Genomic DNA, 24200 nt, shown 5'->3' with positions numbered 1-24200 from the left:
CACCCAAGACGGGCACCCGAGGAAGACTCATTGTCTTCAGTCCACCCCCTCTGGGGCATCTGGTGCTGGCCACTGTCGGCAGACAGGATACGGGGCTAGATGGGCCTTTGGTCTGACCCAGTACGGCCGTTCTTATGTTCATATGACTTGTAGCCCTCAAGGGAACACCTGCCGTGACTCAGCCAGTGTGGCAAGAGCTGGAGGGTTTATTAGATGCCTGGGACACCGTGTTGAGTCAATGGTCAACCTAGAGAAAAGAAAGTTCCAGCATGGTCCATGCTCTGATTGGCTAGGAGTCCCAGCCACTGGCTCCGGCTCTGTCCCTCGTGACAGGGTCAGGCCAGAGAGGGCTAGGTTAGAGAGAGAGAAAGGCAGCAAGCACCTGGCTTATCAGGAACTGATCTCACTCCAGGCTGACATGGAGCCTTTTAAAAAGAAGCGCTCCCTGCTGGGAGGGGTGGGGGGGAGTTGGAGGGAGAGGAGACCACAACAGATAAGGGAAGAACCAGAAAAACTGAAAAAGAAAAAAGAAAACCAGCATTGCCAGAGACAGCGAGGGGGGTGAGGAGCTCCAGTGAGGGATTTTGGGGCTCCCTTCCTCCCCCACTTCTCCCCCCGCCCCCCGCAGCAACCTGAGAATCCAGCTGATAGCTGGAAAGAACTGGTTACCCAGCCCAAGCTGACCAGGGGGCGCCTGCCCCCCAAACCCTTTGTAGCCGAAGGACAAAAGCTCAAACCTCGGCAAGAGCAAGCAGGAGAAGTGCCACAGTACCAAGGCTGCCAGTCTGTGCACTGAGCGGGGATCTGGAGTCCAGCAGTGGGATTGACCCTCCCACATGTGGTGTCAGCAGTGGGATTGACCCCACCACATGTGGTGTCAGCAGTGGGATTGACCCCGCCACACGTGGTGTCAGGAATGGGATTGACCCTGCCACACGTGGTGTCAAAAGTGGGATTGACCCCACCACATGTGGTGTTAGTAGTGGAATTGACCCTGCCACACATGGTGTCAGCAGTGGGATTAACCCTGCCACACGTGGTGTTAGCAGTGGAATTGACCCCACCACACGTGGTGTCAGAAGTGGAATTGACCCTACCACATGTGGTGTTAGCAGTGGGATTGATCCTGCCACACGTGGTGTCAGCAGTGGGATTGACCCCGCCACACGTGGTGTCAGCAGTGGGATTGACCCTCCCACACGTGGTGTCAGGAGTGGGATTGACCCTGCCACACGTGATGTCAGCAGTGGGATTGACCCCACCACACCCTCTTCATTCAGTTTCTCAGGCCAGTCCCCTCTGGCCCCAGCTCAGTCTTTTGTTGTGCAGCTGGTCAACCATAGCTGGCTTCCTGGGGTGGAATGGGCCGTCCGTGGTCGTACGTTGCTTGGTAGCAAATCTCTTGAAGGTTGGCTTTGCTGTTGTCTTTGTGGGCTTTCCAATGACATGGGCCCCCATTTTGGAGACAGGGATCAGCCAGCCCTGCAGAGTAGCTAGCCCTTTTCTACCACCTAGGTGGCGCTGCAGCATACAGGGGGAAACTGAGGCACACAAAGACACAATATACAAATAATACAGAAAATTCTCCCTGGATCACAGGGGGGAGCTGGACCTTTCAGAGGACTTGGAGGAGCATGTGGCTTTCTCCTTAGCCGCTTTTTACTGAGTGACATCCTCTGGCCTTTGTTATGCAGGAGATCAGAGCAGACAGAATGGCCTTTATCTCTAGGGATCTATTATTTTTAAGGCTACTGGCTCCCTGCTGTCGCTGCTTAGATCAGGACAGCCTTCTTCTGACAAATCCATTTAAATTCAGCACTGCACATCTCAGAACGAATCTCGTTCCCCTTGATCACCCCGCAGCTGTTCCTCACAGCCAGGCCAGATACCGGAAACCTGCGGGACAAAGGACGGGAAAATCCTGTTAGAAATTTAGACTTCTCAAGCAAAGGCCCAAAGGAGCTTCTCTTGATTGTAAATCTAAGGAACAGCTCACTGTACAGTTTTCCATTATCTCTGCAATTTCCCCTAAAAGATTACAAATGTCCCAAATCTCCCATCATGTCTGGTTCCCAAGAGAGCAATTGGGGACTGAATTCATGGCTGTCCCCTAGAGGTGGCGGTGGGAAAGCACGTGTCAGAAGATAGCTTACTATACGATTTCTGCTGATTGTGGCTCTTTGTCTCCTCCTAGTGGCTGGACCAGAAAAATGCGTAAAATGCAGACCTTTCGTTCATTCAGTTGTGTGCCTGTTTTCAGACCTAGAAGACTCAGGAATAGCTGAGACTCAAGAGGAAGTTGCCTGCCTAACATTCAAAATCACCTTTAATTCCTGATAATGGACTTTACTTAGGGCTTGTCTTCACTAACAACCAGATTGACAGGACAGCGATCAATCCAGTGGTGGTTGATTTATTGAGGCTAGTATAGACTTGATCAATTGAGTGCTGATCACTCTCATATCAACACCGATTCTTCCCTGGGCCAAGAAACACAAGAGGAATAAACAGGAGGTCTCCTGTTGACACACCGTAGCAGAGACACCACAGTAAGTAAATCTAAATACGTCAATTTCAGCTAAGTTATTCACACAACAGAAGTTACATAATTTATATCAGTCTCCCGTCATAGTGTAGATCCAGCTTCATTACTAGAAGAGGCTAGAAAACTGAATTTTGGGATATTCACACAATAAATTTGTTGTTGGGTTTTTCGTTACTGTTCTAAGTCAGAACGAAACACTGAAATTTACTGCGAAATGAGGTTTCCAAAAATCACCTTTTGGAACCATCTAAAAGAGCCCTTATTGAAATGTTTCAAAATCTTTTGACAGTTATATTGTAACGCAATATATCATATAAATCAAAGTGACGTTCAGATGAAATGTTGTGATAATTTTCCATCAAAAACTGAGAAAACCCCCCACTTTTCATTCACCTGCCACGTGTCCATTTCATGGAATTTGTGTTTCAAGAGGCCTGGTCTTCATTTAAAAAAGTTGATTGACTCACCCATGCATCTCATGGCTGTGAACAATGTCACGTCCAGTGCAACATCATTAAGTCAATCTAGGTTGATAAAATAAAACCTCCATAGACCTCCATAGACCCAGCTACTCACTCTTCAGAGAAGCGGACCCTCTAAAGTGATGGGAAACCCCCTTCCATCAGTGTATTAAGTGCCTACAATTTGGAACCGCACCATCATAACCGCTACACTATAGCGGCTGTAGTTAGACATTCCTAGAGAGTTATGGGATTTACCCCCCTGGTTTTCTGTATTATGTGTGTTCTAGTAATGCTTAGAGGCCTCAACCCAGATCAGAATTTCATTGTGCGGGGTGTTTTGGCTATACACTTAATAAGAGGCAGCTCTTTCCTGTAGAGGCATGTAGTCTAAATACACAAAACAACCAAAGGACGATTAGTCCTTATTACAGATGGGGCGTGGAAGCCCAAAGAGTTTAAAAGACTTGGCCGAGGTCATGAATGGCATCTGCTCGTAAATCCAGATTGTCTGAGCCCCAGTAACTCCACAAATGTCCCAAGTTACTTAGTTAAACGCTTTCCATAAGACGCATATGAAATATTTAACAGGAAGAAACACTTACAGATTTGGGTTTAAGCTGGAGCCATCCACCCAGGTCCATCTCCCCTCTGGGGAGGTAACGGTAAGGCCAATCCAAACAGGGTATTTCCCTTGTGTGACCTTCTGTATGAACTCCTGGGGAGAAAGGCAGGAGCATGAATTTAGCCTGCGGTAAAAGCCATCGGCCCAAAGAACACCCTAGAACTTAGAATCATTGAACACTAGAACTGGAAGGGACCTTGAGAGATTATCAAGTCCAGCCCCCTGCCCTCATGGCAGAATTCAGTACTGTCTACATCCCTGGGTGTGTCTAGACTACATGCCTGCGTCGACGGAGGCATGTAGATTAGCCAGATCGGAAGAGGGAAATGAAGCCGCGATTAAAATAATCGCGGCTTCATTTAAATTTAAATGGCTGCCCCGCTCTGCCGATCAGCTGTTTGTCGGCAGAACAGGGAAGTCTGGACGCGCCGCGCCGACAAAGAAGCCTTTCTTGATCGGCACAGGTAAACCTGGTTTCACGAGGCATACCTGTGCCGATCAAGAAAGGCTTCTTTGTCGACGCGGCGCATCCAGACTGCCCCGATCTGCCGACAAACAGCTGATCGGCAGAGCGGGGCAGCCATTTAAATTTAAATGAAGCCGCGATTATTTTAATCGCGGCTTCATTTCCCTCTGCCGATCTGGCTAATCTACATGCCTCCGTCGACGGAGGCATGTAGTTTAGACGTACCCCCTGATAGATATCTGATTAGCTTGCTCTTAAATATCTCCAGAGATGGAGATTCCACAACCTCCCTAGGCAATTTATTCCAGTGTTTAACCACCCTGGCAGGCAGGAAGTTTTTCCTAATGTCCCACCTAAACCTCCTTTGCAGCAGTTTAAGCCCACTGGACCAAAGAAGAGCAACAAGAATGATGAAAGGTCTAGAGAACATGAGCTATGAAAGCAGACTGAAAGAATTGGGCTTGTTTCATTTGGAAACAAGAAGACTGAGGGTACGTCTAAACTACATGCCTCCGTCGATGGAGGCATGTAGATTAGCCAGATCGGCAGAGGGAAATGAAGCCGCGATTAAAATAATCGCGGCTTCATTTAAATTTAAATGGCTGCCCCGCTCTGCCGATCAGCTGTTTGTCAGCAGATCGGGGCAGTCTGGACGCGCCGCGCCGACAAAGAAGCCTTTCTTGACCGGCACAGGTATGCCTCGTGAAACCAGGTTTACCTGTGCCGGTCAAGAAAGGCTTCTTTGTCAGACACCTGACAGGGATGGTCCAGATGGTGCTTGGTCCTTCCATGAGGGCAGGGGACTGGATTCGATGACCTCTCGAGGTCCCTTCCAGTTCTAGTGTTCTATGGTTCTATTATGTAGCTTAAAAAAGGGACGGTTCAGAGGTAACTTAATTTCGGTCTGGAAGGACTTGCCTGAGAAACAGATGTTTAATAATGGGGTCCTCAGCCTAGCAGAGAAAGGTGGGACTCCAGCGGTGGGAAGTTCAGCTGTTCTCAGTGGTGGAAGATGGAAGGACAAGGAGAATTGTCTCAAGTTGCAGTGGGGGAAAGGGGAGGTTGGATATGAGAAAAAACGATTTCCCTAGGCAGGTGGGGAAGCACTGAGATGGGTTCCCTAGGGAGGGGGTGAAAACTCCCTCTCGAGAAGTGTTTAAGTCCCGGCTTGACCAAGCTCTGGCTGGGATGATTGAGTTGGGATTGGTCCTGCTTTGGGCTGGGGGCTGGACTTGATGCCTCCTGATGTCTCTTCCCGCCCTAGGATTCTACGAAGCTAGACAAACTCACCCTGGAAATACGGTGTAAATTGTTACAATTGAGGGTAATTAACCAGTGGGACTATTTGCCCATGGCTATTGTGGCTTCTCCACCACCGATAAGTTTTCAGATCAGGTGTAACGCAAGAGAGATTTTTCACACCCCAGAGCAACATAGCTGGGGAGCAAACACTTTGTCTACGTCTACACTGGCATGATTTTCCGGAAATGCTTTTAACGGAAAAGTTTTCCGTTAAAAGCATTTTTGGAAAAGAGCATCTAGATTGGCAGAATGCTTTTCCGCAAAAGCACTTTTTGTGGAAAAGCGTCCGTGGCCAATCTAGACGCGCTTTTCCGCAAAAAAGCCCCGATCGCGAAAATGGCGAAAAGAAAATCTCTGCTGTCTACACTGGCCCTTTTGCGCAAAAGTTTTTCGGAAAAAGACTTTTGCCCGAATGGGAGCAGCATAGTATTTCCGCAAAAACACTGACAATCTTACATGAGATCGTCAGTGCTTTTGTGGAAATTCAAGCCGCCGGTGTAGACAGCTGGCAAATTTTTCTGGAAAAGCAGCTGCTTTTCCGGAAAAAGTGGCCAGTCTAGACACAGCCTTTAGGTATAAGTTGTACACATTCTCTCTCACATTTACCATCTCCTCCTGGTCCTGGATCACCAGGAGGCGAGACCTTTTCCTGGAGCAGTCCTCCTTGCTCCCGTTCCAGTCCCGATTCCCTTTCGAGAACCAATAGCACTGTCCGCTGTGAGACAGCCAGTCCATGGGGCAGAGTCTGCACTCAGAGGCCCCTGCTGGGGGGAAGGAATGCAGTATTAATGGGAGTGAAGACACATCCTGGTTCAACGCTTCCCAAACTCTACGTTTGGGGATTTGATTGCAGGTCGGGTAATCTGGCTTCCCTGCTGCCGTGTGACCTGCGAAAAGGCAGGGCAACTCCCCCCGTGCCTCAGTTTCCCCATCTGTCATATAGGGGTCGTATTATTTTGTTTATCTATCTTGCAAACTCTTTGAGGCAGAGACTGTCTCATTGTGTCTGTGCAGTGCCTGGCTCAACGGGGCCCTGATCCCTGCTGGATCAGGGCCTATCTCTCGCTGTGTGTAGAATGACGGAGACGCTTGATGGGCCTTCAAGATGGAGAATAAGACAGAGAATATCTTATTGCCTCTGTATAAATCCATGGGAAGCCCACGTCTTGAACTCTGCATACAGATGAGGTTGCTTCCTCTTAAGAAAAAAAACAAAAAACAACCTTTATCTTAGCATTGGAAAAAAAATCAGAAAAAGGCTCCAGAAACGATGAGCGATTTGCACCAGCTGCCTGATGAAGGGGGGGAACCCAAAATTGCCCACACGGGGCTGGGTTCCTGCTCCCTTTTCTGAAACATCCCAGCCTCACCACTGAGGAGAGACGCAGTCTTCAAAATTTGGAGACTCCCACCCTCTGTGCACCCCCCTCTGGAACCGGAGCCAGGCCATGGGTGGGTTATGAGGTCATGGGGCTGAGGTGTGGGCCAGGAGTGGAACTATACGGTAATTCCTCATTTAACACATGCCCGTGTGACACGTTTTCACGATGGCACAATTTTTTTTTTAGGGAACGTTTTTTGAATTACACGACCGTCCCCGGAAAAACATGATTTCCCCAGCTGGCCTGTTGCCGGCGGCTGCTCAGGGCTTCCCCCGCCTCCCTGCAAAGTGGCGGAGGGTTCGCCACTCGCCGCGCCGTTCCCTGGCGACCCCCCCTCACCGGACGCAGTGTGGGTCCCGGCAGACCCGTCACAGGGGCATCCTCCTAACCCAATCCCCCTCCCCTCTCCTCCCCTTCCCTTCCCCAGAGCCAAACACCTCCCCTCCGTGCTGTAACCCAGTCCCCTGTCTCCCCCAACCTTATGTCCCGGTCCCAATAGACACCACGCAACCCCCATCTTTTCCATTATTTTCAGTGGGAAAATTGACCCCGCATAGCACGTTTTCACTGAACACGATCATTTTCTGAAACGTATCGATAGTGTTAAGTGAGGAATTACTGTATGAGCTACCCTGGCTGGCCACTAGGTGTCACTGCTGCTCCTCCCACCCCATGCGAAGATGCTTGTGGGGAGCAGGGCTGCAGGTCCCCAAGGCAGAGCAGCTCTGGAGGGGGCTGGTGGCCCACGTGGGCCCGGCTGCAGGACGGAACTGGTGTAGGAGGAGCCCTGAGCGATGCACGGCAGCAGCAGAGGTGGAGCTAGGCAGGGGCACGGCGCAGGCCCGAGAGGCGCTGGAGGTACCTGCTGCGCTGTCCTGGGATTGGAACTGGCACAGATTCTGTCTCAGGTGAGCAAGGACTCCCTCAGGGCTGCTGCTTGGTCTTCTCTGTCCCGACTCCCCATCCACAGGGGTGCTTGGCGGGGGTCCCGTCTGTCCGTTGTGAGAGCTGCCCTGGAAAACTTCCCACACGGCATCCGTGTGAACAGGGGACAGAGAACTGACTTCCCTTATCGCAGGTGGGAGAAACCACTAAGAACATGAAGCCCAGCTCGCCCCTTGGAGAAAGACACGCAACTGTGAAAAGCGCAGAGGCAAAGTCTATTTTGTTCCTATTTACATAGAAATGTGAAACTGGAGTGTGTCCGTTTTTCCGTTTCCCTTTTCTATTACCTGTCGTCATCTCTTAGCGCCTTCATGTTTTTCTCGTCTGCTCTTGTCTATTTCCAGCTAGCTCTGTAATGTTTTGCTGTAAATTATTTTCTCTGGTCTCCCCTGCCAATTTGCCTGCACCTCATTCATTTCTTTCTTTGGTGTTAGCATCTCTGTTCTCAGCAGAGCGGGTCCAAAGAACCCAGATGGAACAATGCAGGAAAATGCGGTGTCATCCACATTGAACCATATTGCAGACTTCGTCTGTTTCGGTGAAATTTTGGAAGCGGAAAAAGTCTAACGGTATTGTTTAGACAGGTTTTGTTTCACAATTTTTCCATCCGGTAAAAGCATTTTGTTATGACTATACTTTTGATTCATTTAGATGTTTACGTTGCAGTAAATGTGAATATGTTATATTTTATACTAAATATTCAGTGTACTTGATCTCTTATTTTATGTTGCTTTATAATGTTTCAGCCTACTCAGACCAACTTGATAGTTCTCAGTCAAAAAAAATGGAATTTTTACCCGTGGAAAATTCCAAAATGTTGGCTTGTCATTCCAATTTGGAATGAATCAACAGTTCAAATTCTCGGAATTTCCCACCGAACCAGAATTCCATCTTTTAACGAACACGCACAGCCCAGTTCTGGGAATGGAGTCTAGGATGTTAATTTGTTCTTCCATAGCTATCAGGGTCTGTATTGTTCACCATAAGAACATTGTAAAGACTTCCCAAAGTAGGGGAGCATGGACAGACCACTGGCAGCATCTAGACTGGCAAGTTTTTCCGCAAAAAGCAACTGCTTTTGCGGAAAAACTTGCCAGCTGTCTACACTGGCCGCTTGAATTTCTGCAAGAACACTGACGATCTCATGTAAGAAATCAGTGCTTCTTGCGGAAATGCTATGCTGCTCCCATTCAAGCAAAAGCCCTCTTGCACAAATGCTTTTGTGCAAGAGGGCCAGTGTAGACAACGCGGTATTGTTTTGTGCAAAAAAGCCCCGATCACGAAAATGGCGATTGGGGCTTTCTTGCGCAAAACCACGTCTCGATTGGCACAGACGCTTTTCCGCAAAAAGTGCTTTTGCGGAAAAGCGTCCGTGCCAATCTAGAAGCTCTTTTTCACACGTGCTTTTAACGGAAAACTTTTCCGTTAAAAACATTTGCGGAAAATCGTGCCAGTCTAGACATAGCCACTGAGTTTTTCTCCAGAGCATTTTCTCAGTCCATCTCTAGCTATTATGGTTGTTGGGAGCCCTCTAAAAACTTTGACCCAACTGGAACGGATCCAATAACTTGTGCCTGAGTCTTCTGAGAGCCTGACTCAACAGCCCTGGTGTATGAACTTCCCCATCCATTTAACAGCTGCCAACTTGCAGGCAACAAGTCTAAGTCCAAAAAGGAGCCATCTGAACATTCTGACTAATGAACTGTAAAAAGTCTTGTTTGTCATGAGAACCAAATAGCAGTGGTATATTTAACTCACTTTCCCTTTTTTAAATGGATGAAATTTAAAGGTGACAGTGTCTCTTTAAGGACCCTAATCAGGAAACCTTTGAAGCATGATTTTAAAAGCAGACATAGGTGTTTACCTGAAATGGTGCCTAACCATTTCCTGTTCAGAGGCTATGATGTTACCAGTGATGCAGTCTCTGAATATGAGGACACCAAATGAAATTAATGGGTAGCAGGTTTAAAACTAATAAAAGGAAGTTCTTCTTCACACAGCGTGTTGTCAACCTGTGGAACTCCTTGCCAGAGGAGGCAGTGAAGGCTAGGACTATAATAGAGTTTAAAGAGAAGCTGGATAAATTCATGGAGGTTAGGTCCATAAAAGGCTATTAGCCAGGGGATAAAATGGTGTCCTTGGCCTCTGTTTGTCAGAGGCTTGAGAGGGATGGCAGGAGACAAATCGCTTGATCATTGTCTTCGGTCCACCCTCTCTGGGGTACCTGGTGCTGGCCACTGTCGGCAGACAGGATACTGGGCTAGATGGACCTTTGGTCTGACCCAGTACGGCCGCTCTTATGTTCTTATGTTCTTATGGGATAGCACTTTTCAATTTGTAACCCATGAATTAGTGAGTAATTGAGGTAGGAAAAGCCAGACACTCAAGGCTAAACCTGCTTGCTTCTACCTGCTAAATTACTATGCTAAATTACATTATTTTCCTAATGTTCCCCTTTCCACTTAAACAATACGGCTGTGGCTAGACTGGCATGATTTTCTGGAAATGCTTTTAACGGAAAAGTTTTCCGTTAAAAGCATTTTTGGAAAAGCGCGACTAGATTGGCACGGACGCTTTTGTGCAAAAGCACTTTTTGCGGGAAAGCGTCCGTGGCCAATCTAGACGTGGTTTTCCGCAAAAAAGCCCCAATCACCATTTTCGCAATTGGGGCTTTTTCACGGAAAACAAATCTGAGCTGTCTACACTGGCCCTTTTGCGCAAAAGTTTTGCGCAAAAGGGACTTTTGCCTGAATGGGAGCAGCATAGTATTTCCGCAAAAAGCACTGATTTCTTACAGTAGGAAATTTCAAACAGTGCTTTTGTGGAAATTCAAGCAGCCAGTGTAGACAGCTGACAAGTTTTTCTGGAAAAGCGGCTGATTTTCTGGAAAAACTGGCCAGTCTAGACACAGCCTGTCTGGCATTCCACAGGGATTATAAACATAAGGGACTGTGTGTAACCCCTGCCCCATAAGTGGGTCATCAGTAGCAGGGCTCGAACCTGGAACATCTAGGTCTACAGAGAGGAAGTCTCTCCTGCCTGAGCTAAGAGTCCAAGTTTGACTAGCTAAGGCTGCAGCAGAGTCATCAACCAAACTCGCTGGAAACTTTTCTTGGAAACAATTTTCTGTTGTAAAAAATGCCGTTTTTTCGACACTTTGTTTTTGCCAAATGTTATTGATTTTTGACAATATGGCTTGCACAAAACGTCGCAAAATTAAAGTTTATTTTTCCAAAAAATTGACATGTTGTGTCAAACCTTAATTTTAGTTTCACACCTTTATTTTGCTTTTTCCTGTTTATTATTTTGACCCTGTCCCATGACATGTTCATGGCAGTGGTGCGTATTTGACACGTCAGATTACAGCCATGCAATAGTCAAAATAGTTGATTATTCTGTATATTTTATCTTAGTTTCCTTTGAAAATACCTTTCAAGGCAGGTGTTGCTTAGTGCAGATGGAAACTCCTTATTTTTTAATCAAAGTGTGGCTTATTTGTGTTGCACAGAGACCGTTTGAGACTGACCCATGAGCTTGGTATGTTCCCCATCACCACTAGAGGGAGACAAAGTGCCAGACGGGAAGGGGGCGGGTTACACACGAATACACCCCTGAGGGCAGGTCTATCCTGTGCACACCGATGTCGGTGCGTCGGGTTTGTGTACACACCCAAAGGCAGCTGTATCCAGGCTAGCTTGCACAGCGGCAGGTCAGGGAACGGTTCTGGCTGGGAGGAAGTGGTGGGCGGAGGCTCATAGCAGGAAATTTCTGGAGATTTTTCCCGCCACTGGAGTCTTTTCCAGCAACCGGGGAAGGCTCCCGCCGGAGCTTTTCACCGCTGCCTTCCCAATGTCAGAGTCTTTCCCCACTTCCGAAGCCTCTGACAGGGGCACACGACACTGCTGCTGTAGCTTTGTCTATGGGAGAGGTACCACCAGGGCAAGTTGGGAACCGTGGAGAGGGTACACCTGGGTACGTCCCCACCAGGCTCAGCATGTCTTCTCCCTAGTCGCCTGCACTGGCTAGTGGCACCAAGACCACTTAAGCTAGGTCTAGAAGAAGACTACCTTCGGTCTAGATATGCAAATTAGGCATGAATTTTCATATCTTCTTCCCATTTCTTTTTCGGGAGAGGTTTTTTTTTTTTTTTTTTATAAAGCATTTAGACGGGGTTTTTCGCGCACCCCCTCCTTTTTTTAAAAAAGAAATCTCATTTTTTTGAGGCAGAAGGGTTCAAAAAAGGGTTTTTTTGCATGAAACCCCCTCATCTAGACTGCTTTTTTAAAATAACTTCTTCTGAAAAAGGGATTTGAAGAAGATATGCAAATTCATGCCTAATTTTCATAGCTTCTTTCAGAAGCCAAGGGTAGTCTAGATTTACAGAGAAAACCATACGCCTGCCCTACAGCCTTAGCTGAGAGCCAGCTGGGTTTTAGCTCATGCTGTAGACAGAGGCTCATGCACTGAGCTCCAGAGGTCCCAGGTTTGATTCTGCCCATAGACAACCTGGGTCGGTCAGTGTTCTATTCCACACACCACCAAAAAAGAGTATGTATGTAGAGATGCCTTCAGAGATGTTCTGTGCTGTGGAAAAATGTGAGTCACCTCAGTAGCTCCATAGAAAACACTGAAGCTGTGTTCCTCCCCCACCCATGTGTTTACAAAGCAGACAAGATTTAGACACTCACCTGGCACTGACAGAAGGATCACGGCTAATGCCAAAATGAGGCAAACAGCCCCCAGGATCCCTAGTGGGAGTTTGCAGCTCTGGGACATTGAAGAGGAATCTGTAAAAAATGCAGTTTGGTGAGAAACTATGGGCTCACGTTATGTCGATAGGCGTTGTTAAGTAATACCTGTAATGTAATGTAAGAACAGCCATACGGCATCAGACCAAAGGTCCAGCTAGCCCATTAAAGTCCTGGTTTCACAACATTATACACTGAAATTTCTAATGCAGCCCTACATGCGGTAATGTACAGTACAGTTTGCACAACTGATCTTGGCTTGATATTTTCCCCCCGAAAGCCCGAATGAACTCTACTACAGTCCAATGAAGAAAATGCGGCAGCAGGTTTTCAAGTGATGGGTGCAGATTTTCAAAAGGGACTAGGGATTCCGGGGACCCAAATTTAGACACCACCAAGGGCTCTGAATTTCAGAAAGCGCTGAGCCCCGCTGCTAGCCAAACCCTCTCCAATTTATGCAGTTTGCTCTTGAATGATAAGTTAAAAGAACTGGACATAGAATTCCACTGCAGGCCCACCAGTGCCAAATACAGAGGTAAAACCCTCTCTCTCCTTCACCTACTCGATATGCTCTTGTTCATGGATCCAAGAGTCACATTCGTGTTTGGTTATTCCCAGTCCGACTCATCTGACGAAGTGGGTTTCTCCCTCGAAAGATCATGATCCTCTCTATATTTGTTAATCTCTAGGGTGACACTTCATAGTTTTTAAAGTTACAGACTAACACAGCTGATCCCTTGTGACTAATTATTGTTTGGTTTTCTCCTGCTGTTTGGGGTTCACAGTCAGCTGGTCAAGAATTTACCAACAGATTTTTTTTTTTTTATCAGAAAATGCCGATTCATCAAAACATCTCATGAAAGAGAATCAGTTTCATGAAAGCTTGGTCAAGAATCAGGCAGAGGTGAAAGTAAGCGGGTGCGCCGCAGTGCGCAGCTCTGGCAGGTGCCGGCTGAGCCGGGGCAAGGACCCCGCATTGCGATAGGACAGTACTTGTAAGAACCGTTACCTTTCACCGCTGGATTCAGGAGTGTGTGAAGCGTGGCCCTGAGATACGGGGGAACCAGCCTCAAGTCCCTGGCTTATCAAAGGATCTTGCTTTTTGTTCTGCTGCAGAATTAAAACAAACGCGGAGACCTCGACCTTTTTCAGAAATGCCCCGTTGTCCGGCCAGAAACGAAGCAGCTTGGAAAACGGGCGCCGATTGGAATGGAAGGTCCAAATCCCATTGATCGGGATGGATTCTGGGTGTCTAAATCTCTTAGGCAGTTTTGAAAATCTCAACTGCAAAAGACGAATATCCATTTCTGGACAGGAACGAGGAAGGTCTGGTCGCGGGGCCAAAGAAAAGCCAGTGTGGAGAATAGCGCTCAAGAGCTATACGCATCCCTCGTTCTTTCCCTGCAACACGCTCGTGAAGAGAAATTTGTTAAAGTCCGTACCTTGGATCTGGCCTGGGGTCAGGCGGACGGTGGAGTTCTCCTGGGCTTGGAGATTTAATACTGTGTAACCTTCCTCATCCTGCATCTTCCAAGCTTGCCCAGCGAATGACGAGAAGAGAAGAAGCCAATGACTCCCCGCTGCCTCCACCACAGCCTCGGCCTGTCCGAATGAGGGTAAACAGGAAGTACCAGCCTGGTCTCAAGCTGCCAAACCACAGGCTCAACTCAGTCGCACAAAACAAGCCAACCTGCTGGCGCCCTGCAAGGCCCGGCACTTGTAGAGGATGGGTCGGGGCAGAAAGCTCAGTGAGGGGGCAGGCAAAAGGAGCCAGCACGGGGCAAAACTGACCCTGAGGCCTTGACATAAATGACACAGAAGTCGCAAGCTGCAGGCAGGGCCGAGGGCAGCCAAGGAATGAGGGGCTGGTCTTGATGCCGTCCCCACACCCTCCTGCACCTCCCAGCAGGCAGAAGCCCTGATCTCACCACATGGGCGGTGGGTGAAGGCGCAGGTGGGGAAGGCAAAACCTAGGCCCCGCCCTTTCCACCTCTGGCCCCGCCCCTTCCACCTCTGGCCCCGCCCTTCCACCTCTGGCCCCGCCCCTTCCACCTCAGGCCCCGCCCTTTCTGCCTCAGGCCCCGCCCCTTCCACAACCTCCTCCCCCGGTGGTATCAAGTCTGGCCCCCGCTCCCAGTTACTGCCCCCAGCCCCATGGCCCCACCAGGTGGCCAGACCACTGGGGCAGCCAGACAGCCAGTGGCACAGGTGGTTTTGGGAAGGCAAAGCCTTCCCTTGCCTACAGTACCCATCGCCTGTATCTAACTGTGCAACACACATCAAAGGCCAGTCCCCTCCTGGTGTGAATTGGTACAGCTCTTCTGAAGTCAACGAAGCGTCTCACCAGTTGGGTGATCCGGCCCCATTGATTCCAATTGACCTACAGCCAACTGGAATGTCGCCCCATTGACCCCAATAGAGATACAGTCGATTGACAGCCACTGGGAATCTGGCCCCACTGACCCCAATGGAACTGCGTCCAACTGAGCCCCACCAAGATCTGGCCTCCACAAGTGTTGGTTTGAAAACCCCACGGTGACCATGACCTCTTTGGCCCAGCCTTCGCACACATGGAAGCGTTAGCTTCGTGCAGGGGAGTAGTCGGCCGGGACGGCTTGGACCGTGAGCTCTCAGGGGCCGTGTTTTCCCTGTGTCCCTTTGGCCGGGCCATGCACAAAGGAGGCGGCTATGACCCGGTCTTGTAGCATGGGCCTGGTGTGATGGTGCTACCATAATGCACACAAAATGATGGGGCCAGGGAAGCCAGCAGGGCTAGTGATGTGGGGCAGGTTCACCCTGTGCATACATATTTGCCAGGCTAGGGCCTCTTAAAGATGTGGCTTCTGCTTAAATTGCCCAGCTGAATTATGAAGATCGGTGATTTCTGGACTCTCGGGTTTCCGGACACGGCCCGATATGCCAAAGCTCAGGGTGGAGTTTGGCAGGCGAATTAGGCAAAATATCCGATCCGTCCTTAGTGCGGCGTCACTTCCCCCCAGCGCCAGGCGCTGGGCAAGACTTTCAGGCCTGTTTTCGGTCCCCTGCCGGCGGTGAAGGTTGCACCCAGGATGGTCAGATCACACGTCCGTGAGGGGCTGTGACCAGTGGGGTCTGTCTGGTGTGGGGTGGAGGACAGGGTAACTACTGGGAGACACGGGGGCTGAGATGTGCAGGGGGCAAATCTGATGCTCCAATGGTCTAGTCTGGCCTTACACTCTGCTAGTGAATGAAAAGCTGGGTGGGGCCAAGGGAGCAGCCCCTGGGGCATTACGGCCCAGCCCGCTCAGCCCCCAGACCCAGCTGCCGTTCAGTGGGGCGCTCCAAGGGGAAACCCCTCAAACAGCCAGAGGGGACGGCCAGGGCCAGAACACCAGCCTAACAAGGGAGGGGTGGGGGTGACTATGACATCACAAAGGCCTGTGGCCGGACCTCGCTTATTGGAGGACAGGGATGACCTCACAGAGAGTCCCTGACACCAGCCAATCAGGACAGAGCTGGCGCTTCAAAGGGGCCTGGAGCTGCTTCAAAGGGTGCAACACGCAGGGGAATTGCCCGGGGCACAAATCTTTGGGGATGAAGAAATGAGGAGGACAAGGGTGGGGGTCGGGGCACACACACGCTTGCTCGCCCCTGCGCTCAATTGCCCAGTTCTGGCTCCGTGTCCATGCCGATCAGGACTGAGGGGCACTGGCAGAGCCGGGGAATCGGGAGCCCAGGGCTGGGACAGCTGGGGGGCACTGGCCATGCTGGGGGCAGAGGGAATCCCAGGGCTGGAGGTGCGGGGGGCAGAGGCCTGAGACTGGGGGTGCTGTGGGGGGAGCCCATGGCTGGTATAGCAGGGGGGAGGTGGCGGATGGAGACTGGGGGGCACCAGCAGAGCCGGGGTGTGCGGAGGGTGGCAGGGCTGAGATAGCGGAGGGAGGGGCTGTGGGCTGGGAGCGCCTAAGGTATTTAGGTACCTGTGAAACTCCCACTAGGCTCCTCTCTGCATCTTTAGGTGCCTAAACCCCTTTGGAAACCAGCCCCCTCCGTCCCAGTGACTTGCTCTGAGCCACAGGCTCCTGGGTCCCTTTGGAAAAGGAGACGGTGGCTCTGAGGTGGGTCCTGCTGAGTTGTGTAGCCAAGAGAGGCTACTTCACACGCGGCACTTAGAAACCACAGCAGGGCAGTTATTGGTGTCCCCGTGGGAGGAGACACAGGTGCGGGCAGGATGTGGTGGGGTGTAGGCTGCTACACTTGCTAGTAGGTTCTGTGGGGAGGGTCCCTAAATAGCTGGCCTAAAATGACAGAGCGTGAGGCTGTTCTGACAAGGATCTCGTCTTTCAATGCTTTATTGCGAATTTGGACAGAGAGTTGGGCAGGCGCTGGGAGCTGCCAACTTGGTAATACTTAAAAACCAAACACGCTCGCAGGGGTGCCAGAATCGTCTCTGCTCCCAAAACCCCACCCTTGCCCCACCTCTTCCCCAAAGCCCCGCCTCTCCTCCATAGGCCCCGCCCCTTCCCCTGAGGCCCCGCCCCTATGCTTCCCCTCTTCATTCCTCTTCCCCCATCTCCCCGCCACATGCTGCTTTTCCCTTCTCCCGTCCACTTCCGCCTTGGCTGGGAGGGACTTGCCTGCAGGGCCGGGGCTGGGAGCTGCAGCCACCTGGGATAGGTGACAGGTGGGACACCGCCTTGGTGGAGGGATGGTGTGTGAGGTGACCCACCACTGCTCTGCCTCCCCCCCCCCCCACCCCGGCTGCACCTTGGGTGTCCTGTCAGTTGTGTTGATGGGCACCAGCAGGTCTCCTGTTTGACCAGGCGTTCCTGTCGAAAACCAGCCACCCTATTGCACCACCCGTCTGTGTCCAGGACTCCCTGCAGCCCTGCCCCCCATGCCAGGATCCCTGTCCCCCCCCCCCCGTTCCCTCCTCCCCCTGCCCTAAGCACACCCCCACCTTTTGCCAAGGGGTGTCTGGGTCACACAGGAGCTCTGATCACCTCATTCCCTCCTGTCCCGCATGCCATGGGCCGTGTGTGGCCCCTGTTCTCCTGCCCACGACTGGGGCTCTGCCTGCCACCCCCCCATGGCAGGAGCTTTGGGCGCCCTTCAATTTCCCCTCCCCCCACAGCGGAGCCCCCACTCGTCTCCCCTGCACCCCCACAAGGGGTCTGGACCTCCCTTTCTCCCACCGCTGTGATTTCTTGGCCCATCGTCACCAGTCAACCTGCAGGTCATCGAGCCTGCATGAGGCTAGAAGTGAGAAACCTGGGAGCCAAACAGCCCAGAGACCCCCACATTGATTTTCCTTTTGTCTTCAATGCCACTGAAACCAGCTAAGCCCCCGCAGCATGTGCATCTGTTCCAGCCCACCAGAGTAGGAAATACATAATTAACGACCTGGCGGATCGTAGCTTGCCCACCTCATGAAGATGTTGCTGTTACCAAATGCAGAAAAATGCCTGTGGTTTCGCAATACCCTTAACTCTGACCCCCTGCAGAAGGGGGGATTTCAGCCTCTATGGGCCCCAAGAAAGGTAGAGAGGCCTGGCTCCGCCCTTCTGGAAGGGGCGGGGCCTCAGTTGCAGGGAGCTGATGGGTTCCTCTGGCAGGTTTTCCCGGGGGGGGGGGGGGGCACACAGCTGGCGCATCAGGGTCGGGGCAGGGCTGGGGGGGAGGGAGATTCTGCAGCACCCCCAACAGGAAGCAAAGGCAGAGAAGCAGGAAGGTGGGCAGTGCTGTGCAGACCAAGCCTTCCCTGGGGTCCAGCGAATTGGGGTGACTCCTCCAAGCCCCACCCTTCAGGGGACCCTGAGTAACCAGCCCAGCCTGCCCGGCTCTGCTGGCTCCCGGCATCACCTCCCCATAACACACTAGTGCCAGGCTGAGCCCTCCCGCCTTTCACTTCCCTCCCCGGTCCCACCCTTTTCTGTGACACCCCAGCACATGTGAAGGGGGGACCACATAGACCAGTGGTTCCCAATGTATGGTCCATAGACCCCCGGCGTGTAGTCTAGACACACCCTAAGGATATCTCACAGCAACCAGACTCAAGTGTCTTGTTTCAATATTTTATTCCAACATAGGGACTGCTTAAAATATATGTATGTATGTGTGTGTGTGTGGGGGGGGGGGGTTGTAAAATATATATAGTGTGTGTTTTCTTTGTAGTGGTGGTGTGCATTGACACACAACTGCAATATTCATGTAGCACATAAGAAAATTCAACCCGCCCAAGGCTAGAAAATGTGAGAAGGAACACTGGCACTGGCGGAGCTGTGAGGTAGGGCTGTGAAGAGTCAGGGGTTGGGATAGTGGGGCACAGCGTTCCCTGTAAGCTGAGCACTTGGGCAGCCGCCTGGTAGAGGTCAGACACTGCCCAGCTGATTGGCAGAGTGCCCACAGCCAGCAGCGAGTATTTCGATGGGTGGTGCACATCGGTGCATGCCTTGGTGCATGGAACAAAATTTATTTCACGCATGAATGGAAACTCAATTAGAGGGAACATCCATGGGGGGCTGTGGGTTGGGATTGAAGGGCATTGGCCGAGTTGGGAAGAAGGCAGAGAGCCCAGGGCCAGGGTAATAGGAGGGCTGTGGGACAGGATTATGGAGTACTGGCTGAGCTGCAAGGGGTCAGGGGAGGCCTGCGCTGAGTTAGTGGGGTGTAGGGTCTATGGGTCAGCATTGAGGGGATTGACAGAAGGGTGTTCTGGTTTCTCTATTGGTTTCTGTTTTGCTCTTTTTAGAAAGGTCCCAGCCTTTAAGACTTGGCTTCGTGCTCTGAGTTTCTCAGATTCCCCACTTGTTCTAGGGAAATGACACAAGCTGCACAGCTCTCGGTCTTACCGATTCCTTGAACCGGGCTCTTTCTCAGCAGAGCTTTGTCGCTTCCCTCCAGCGGGGAGGGGACCAGGCCTGCGGGGCGGCATGGCTCTGGACAATGGCCGAGTAACCCTGAGCTGGTACCTGGGGTCGTGTCTAACTGCTGGGGAGGGAGCCGGTCGGCAGGGGATGAATCGGCTGCTCTGGGCTCTCTCCGTGAGTAGGCGGGAGGCACGGTCTGAAATTGGTGGCAGGTCTTGCAGGTAACTAGAAGATTTACCGGCTTTTCTTTTTCCCAGGTCCTTCAGGGGCAGGGGATGCAGAGGAGCAGCAGGACTGAGGGGGTGAAGGGGCACAGCCGGGAGAGGACAGCGGGGGTATGTACAGGGCCGATGGATGAGCTGTAGGGGTGACATGTATCCAGCCATCGCAGGGAGTAGCCAGTCCAGGCTGGAAACGAGCCGGGGGCGAGGGGGCTGCTGGCCAAGAGGAGGCACCGTGGCAGGGACGGTGCCCACAGACCAGGAAGGGGAGCAGCCGCCCCTGCACCCTGCAGCTTCGCCCGACTCCGGCCTTGCTCCCCCACCCCCATCGCCAGCCACTGGATCCCCCCCATTGCTGGGAGGCGGGCAGCAGGCGAGCAGGGATCCAGCAGCAGCAGGACCCACACTCCTGGTGGGAAGAGAGAGACAGAAAATATGGAAAAGTTTGTGGCTTTTTTTTTAAAAAAAGTTGCAGCACCTGCAGAACGTACAGGCCTCGATACGGGGCCGCCTCTTTAAAAACAAGAACCACAAAGCAGCCTCCAGCCTTAGGGTTCTGGGCAGAAACGGTGAGTAAATGACTAAGCGTGTTCCAGAGCTGAGTGACACCGAAAGATCCCCACACGCACAGCAGCGAATAACTTAACCTTGTTTTCCTGCGCCCCTGTCCGACCGCCTCCTCTAACTGCGCCCAGCCACTGAGTTACGTCTTATTCTTGTATTCGACCCGGCGGTTCTCAGCCTGCGGGTCGCAACCAGCACTGGGCGGTGGGACGTCCGGGTCTCGTGGCTGCAGGGGGCTCAGGTGAGCAGTGGGGGGGGCTAAGGCAGCTCCCTGCCTGGCCTAGAACCTCAGGCTGCCCTGTCCCCCCAGAAGCGGCCGGCAGCAGGCCCGGCTCCTAGGTGAGGGAAGCGCCCAGGGCTCCGTGCCCTGAGCACTCGCTCCGCACTCCCATGAGCTGGGACCCTGCTGCTGGCTGCGTCTAGGAGCAGCCTGGTCTGTGGTGCCGGGAGAGGCAGGAAGCTGCCTGGAAGCCGCTTGAGGGAATCCCCTCCTTCCCCCCCCCAAAAGCCGGAGCCCCTCTTGCACCCCAAAGCTCCCCTCCTCAGCCCACCCTGCAGCCCGCATCCCAGTCCTGTTGGGTCGGGTAGGAGCATCAACCTTTGTCTTCACCTGGGTCATGAGAAAAAAAAGTGTGAAACCCGCTGGGTCGGGAGCAGGATCCGCCTGGCTCTGCATTTGCCCAGCCCGGCACAAGGGGGCAGAGAGGGGCCAGCGCCAGGAGCACCCCGGGGCTCACACGCCTGGGGTAGGGCAGGGGCAATGGGGGGCAGGCGAGTGGGCTCAGGAGACCGGCGTTGGACCGAGGTAGGAAGCAGGGATGTCGAAGGTTAATTGGTTAACTGGTGAGCGCTCGGCTTCCTGGTTAACTCATATTAATCCCCAGACCTGATAGCTGAACCCTAGCGTGCTGGACCGACCCTGATCCCACCACATTGGCCCCCAGATCCTGGCCCCCTCAGACAGACTGATTGACCCCCCCCCCAAAGGCATCCATCTGTCCCCTGCCCCTCCTCCCGCCGGCCAGCCCCACCCTGCACCTGGCCAGCCAGAACGACCCTGCCCCTCCCTCTTTAGGGGTTTAATGGTTTAATCATTGAAACCGTTGACAGTTTAAATCGTATTTACGTTTAATACCATTAAGCACAACAGGAAGAGGTGGAAGCTGCAGGGCCTCAGAGGAAAAGGCAGAGGGGTGGGGATTGGGGTGGAGCGAGGGTGGAGCGTCCACCAGGACAAACTCAGTGCACGTTCTACAGATGACTGTACACCCAGCGGCGGATACCGAAGACAGTCGCTCTGTTCCCTGGTATCCTCCCCCTGTCTGCCTGCTCCCACCTGTTGTCTCTCGTCATACACAGGTTGGACCTCCCTGATCCGGCACCTGAGCCGTCCCGGATTAGGGAGTTTGCCGGATCAGGGGAGGTCAATGCTCCCCTGCTGGCTACCCCGCTGCCGGTTCCTCTCCCTGGGGCTCTCAAGGCCGGGGCTCCCCACCCTGCTGTGGCCTGGCTAGTGCTGGCCCAGCCGAGACTCCCTGCCCTGCTGCCCACTGCTAACCAGGCTTCCCAGGGGCTCAGGGCTGCTCTGCTACCGCCAGCCCCACTGAGCCACTGCCCTGCTCCGCTACCGCCGGGGTTCCCTAGTCGGGGCTGCCAAGCCTGCTTCACTGCCACGGGGGATTCCCCGGCTGTGGCCAACCACCACTGGCTCTCTGAAGTTTCCTGGGGTTCCCCAGCCGGGGATGCCTGGCTGCAGCCAGGGGATCTCCAGCCGGCCTCACCCCACTGGCCCCCATGCTGCCTGCCCCCACCGACGCCAGGATTCCCCCTGCCCAGCGGCTGCTGTCCCAGCCCGGACTCCACAGACCCTGCGCTCTCCCAGCTGGCTCCCGCTCTGGGGACTCTTCGGTCCAGCAACATCCCTGGCCTTGCTGTACCACGGATGTTGCCGGAGCAGAGGGTCCTGGATTTGGGAGGTTGAACCTGCACTTGGATTAGACACCTGGATCCTCTTTGTTCTGTGTGTGTCCAGCACCGAGCTCCAGGGGGTTCTGGGCCTGGCTCTGACTCCTACTGGCTTCTGCAACTGTCATAACAACAAAGATACCAGGAGCTGGGCTGAATGGAGAAATGGAACTGAAATCGGGTTAAAAGTTACTCCAGTTTGACTAAATGGAAACCCGTGGTTGCAGGCGTGTCTCAGAATGCGAGTGGCAGATTCCAGTTTGACTCGGTTCAGAAAAACCAGAATGAATCAACTTGGGACTCAAAACAAGAATGTCTATGCAGGGGGAATTATTCAAATCAGTTTAGAAAGTGACTTAAATGAGGTGCAGTTTCAGGTTTGTCTACAAGAGGGTACGTCTACACTACAGCGCTAATTCGAACTAACTTAGTTTGAATTAGTTAATTCGAACTAAGCTAATTCGAACTAACGGATCCAGACTAAAAAACTAGTTCGAATTAGCGTTTTGCTAATTCGAACTAGCATGTCCACATTAAGTGGACCCTGAACCGGGCTTAAGGCTGGCCGGAAGCAGTGCCGGCAGGGCATCAGAGGAGGACTTAGAGCGTGGAGATGCTGTCTCAGGCTAGCCGAGGGCTGTGCTTAAAGGGTCCCGACCCCCACCCCGGACAGACAGTTCTCAGGGGTGCCCCGCTTGCAAAGCAGTCCTGGCTTGGAGTGCCCGGAGTACCCACACTGGGCACATCACACCACTCGGCCATCAGCCCGGCTGCACTTGCCGCAGGCTGCGATCTGGGGAGAGGGGGCAATCGGGGGGCTGCAGGAGAGCTTCCACCCCCAGAAGCCCACAGAGCCAGCCCAGTCCTCCCCATCGGGGGCTCGTGCCCCATTCCTCCCTCACCTCCTTCCACTTACCCTTCCCTAGCCCCCCTTCCTCATGTACAAAATAAAGGACAATTGTGTTCAAAAATGGAATCTGTCTTTATTGAACAAAACTGGGGGAGACTGGGAAAAGGAGGTGGGAGAGGGGAAGAGAGAGGCTGGGAGAGGGGAGGGCAACTAAAATGATCAGGGGTTGGGAACAGGTCCCATATGAAGAGAGGCTAAAGAGACTGGGAAAGCTGGGGAGGGCTAGCCTCCCACTAGTTCGAATTAAGGGTCTACACAGCCCTTAATTCGAACTAGTAAGTTCGAACTAGGCTTAATCCTCGTAGAATGAGGTTTACCTAGTTCGAACTAAGCGCTCCGTTAGTTTGAATTAAATTCGAACTAGCGGAGCGCTAGTGTAGCGCCTAGGAAAGTTAGTTCGAACTAACTTTGTAGTGTAGACATACCCTAACTTCTTTATTCACCCTCTCCACGCCACTCATGATTTTATAGACCTCTATCATATCCCCCCTCAGTCTCCTCTTTTCTAAACTGAAAAGTCCCAGTCGCTTTAACCTCTCCTCATATGGGACCCGTTCCAAACCCCTAATCAATTTAGTTGCCTTTTTCTGAACCCTTTCCAAGGCCAAAATATCTTTTTTGAGGTGAGGAGACCACATCTGTACAGGGGCAATAAGATATTCTGGGTCTTATTTTCTATCCCTTTCCTAATCATTCCTAGCATCCTATTTGCCTTTTTGACTGACGCTGCACGCTGTGTGGAAGTTTTCAGAGAACTGTCCCCGATAACTCCAAGATCTCTTTCCTGGTTTGTTGTAGCCAAATTAGCCCCCATCATGTTGTTAATTCAAAGCCTCCAGCCCCAGACAACTCTGGGGAGGCCAGTCACTAGCCCCGCCCCTTTGCCCCAGACCCCGCCCCTTTGCAAAGGTGAAGCCGACCCATCGCCATGTACCATCAAAAGGCAACAGTGAAGTGAGGTCTTGTGGGGCTTGAGTAGTGGGGGGGGGGGGGGTTTGGCTGGTCTCCTCTGACTCCCATCTAGCCACTGGAGGGGGAGGGGAGAAGGGGCACAGGGCGTGGGGGGGGGGGAAGGGAGGAAGTAATGGGGGGAAGGGGAACAGAAGGGTAGTTGGGGGGAAGGTGAGATGAGGGGCAGGGAGGGGAAATGGGAACAAGAGGATGATGGGGGCTGAGGGACAAGAGGGGAAGGGGACGGGGGAGGTTGGGGGCAGGAGA

General features: G+C 52.3%; 1 protein-coding gene and 1 long non-coding RNA gene across 5 annotated transcripts; one reads left to right on the top strand and one right to left on the bottom strand.

Moving 5' to 3' along the window:
- Positions 1-1609: 1609 nt before the first annotated feature.
- On the bottom strand, positions 1610-15093 carry LOC112544468 (killer cell lectin-like receptor subfamily F member 1). 4 transcript variants are annotated; one of them, XM_075913459.1, is made up of 7 exons: positions 14969-15093; positions 13917-14076; positions 12415-12513; positions 7644-7802; positions 6000-6163; positions 3612-3724; positions 1610-1896 (listed from the first exon to the last, which is right to left on the bottom strand). In XM_075913459.1, the coding sequence occupies exons 1-7, from the start codon at positions 15044-15046 to the stop codon at positions 1773-1775; spliced, it is 897 nt and encodes a 298-aa protein (XP_075769574.1). In that variant the 5' UTR covers positions 15047-15093; the 3' UTR covers positions 1610-1772. The 4 variants fall into 4 exon arrangements, with proteins under 4 accessions (XP_075769574.1, XP_025036391.2, XP_075769575.1 ...); XM_025180606.2 differs by having other exon boundaries at positions 6006-6163; XM_075913460.1 differs by having other exon boundaries at positions 6000-6160.
- On the top strand, positions 7428-13960 carry LOC142823117 (uncharacterized). Its single transcript, XR_012898442.1, has 3 exons — positions 7428-7689; positions 8161-8295; positions 13305-13960. It is a non-coding gene; the product is annotated as an uncharacterized LOC142823117 (long non-coding RNA).
- Positions 15094-24200: the final 9107 nt, after the last annotated feature.

Source organism: Pelodiscus sinensis, chromosome 32 (genome assembly GCF_049634645.1).
Source record: "Pelodiscus sinensis isolate JC-2024 chromosome 32, ASM4963464v1, whole genome shotgun sequence".
In the NCBI taxonomy this organism is placed as follows: Eukaryota; Metazoa; Chordata; order Testudines; family Trionychidae; genus Pelodiscus; species Pelodiscus sinensis.
This window is presented reverse-complemented; position numbering and strand designations above follow the sequence as displayed.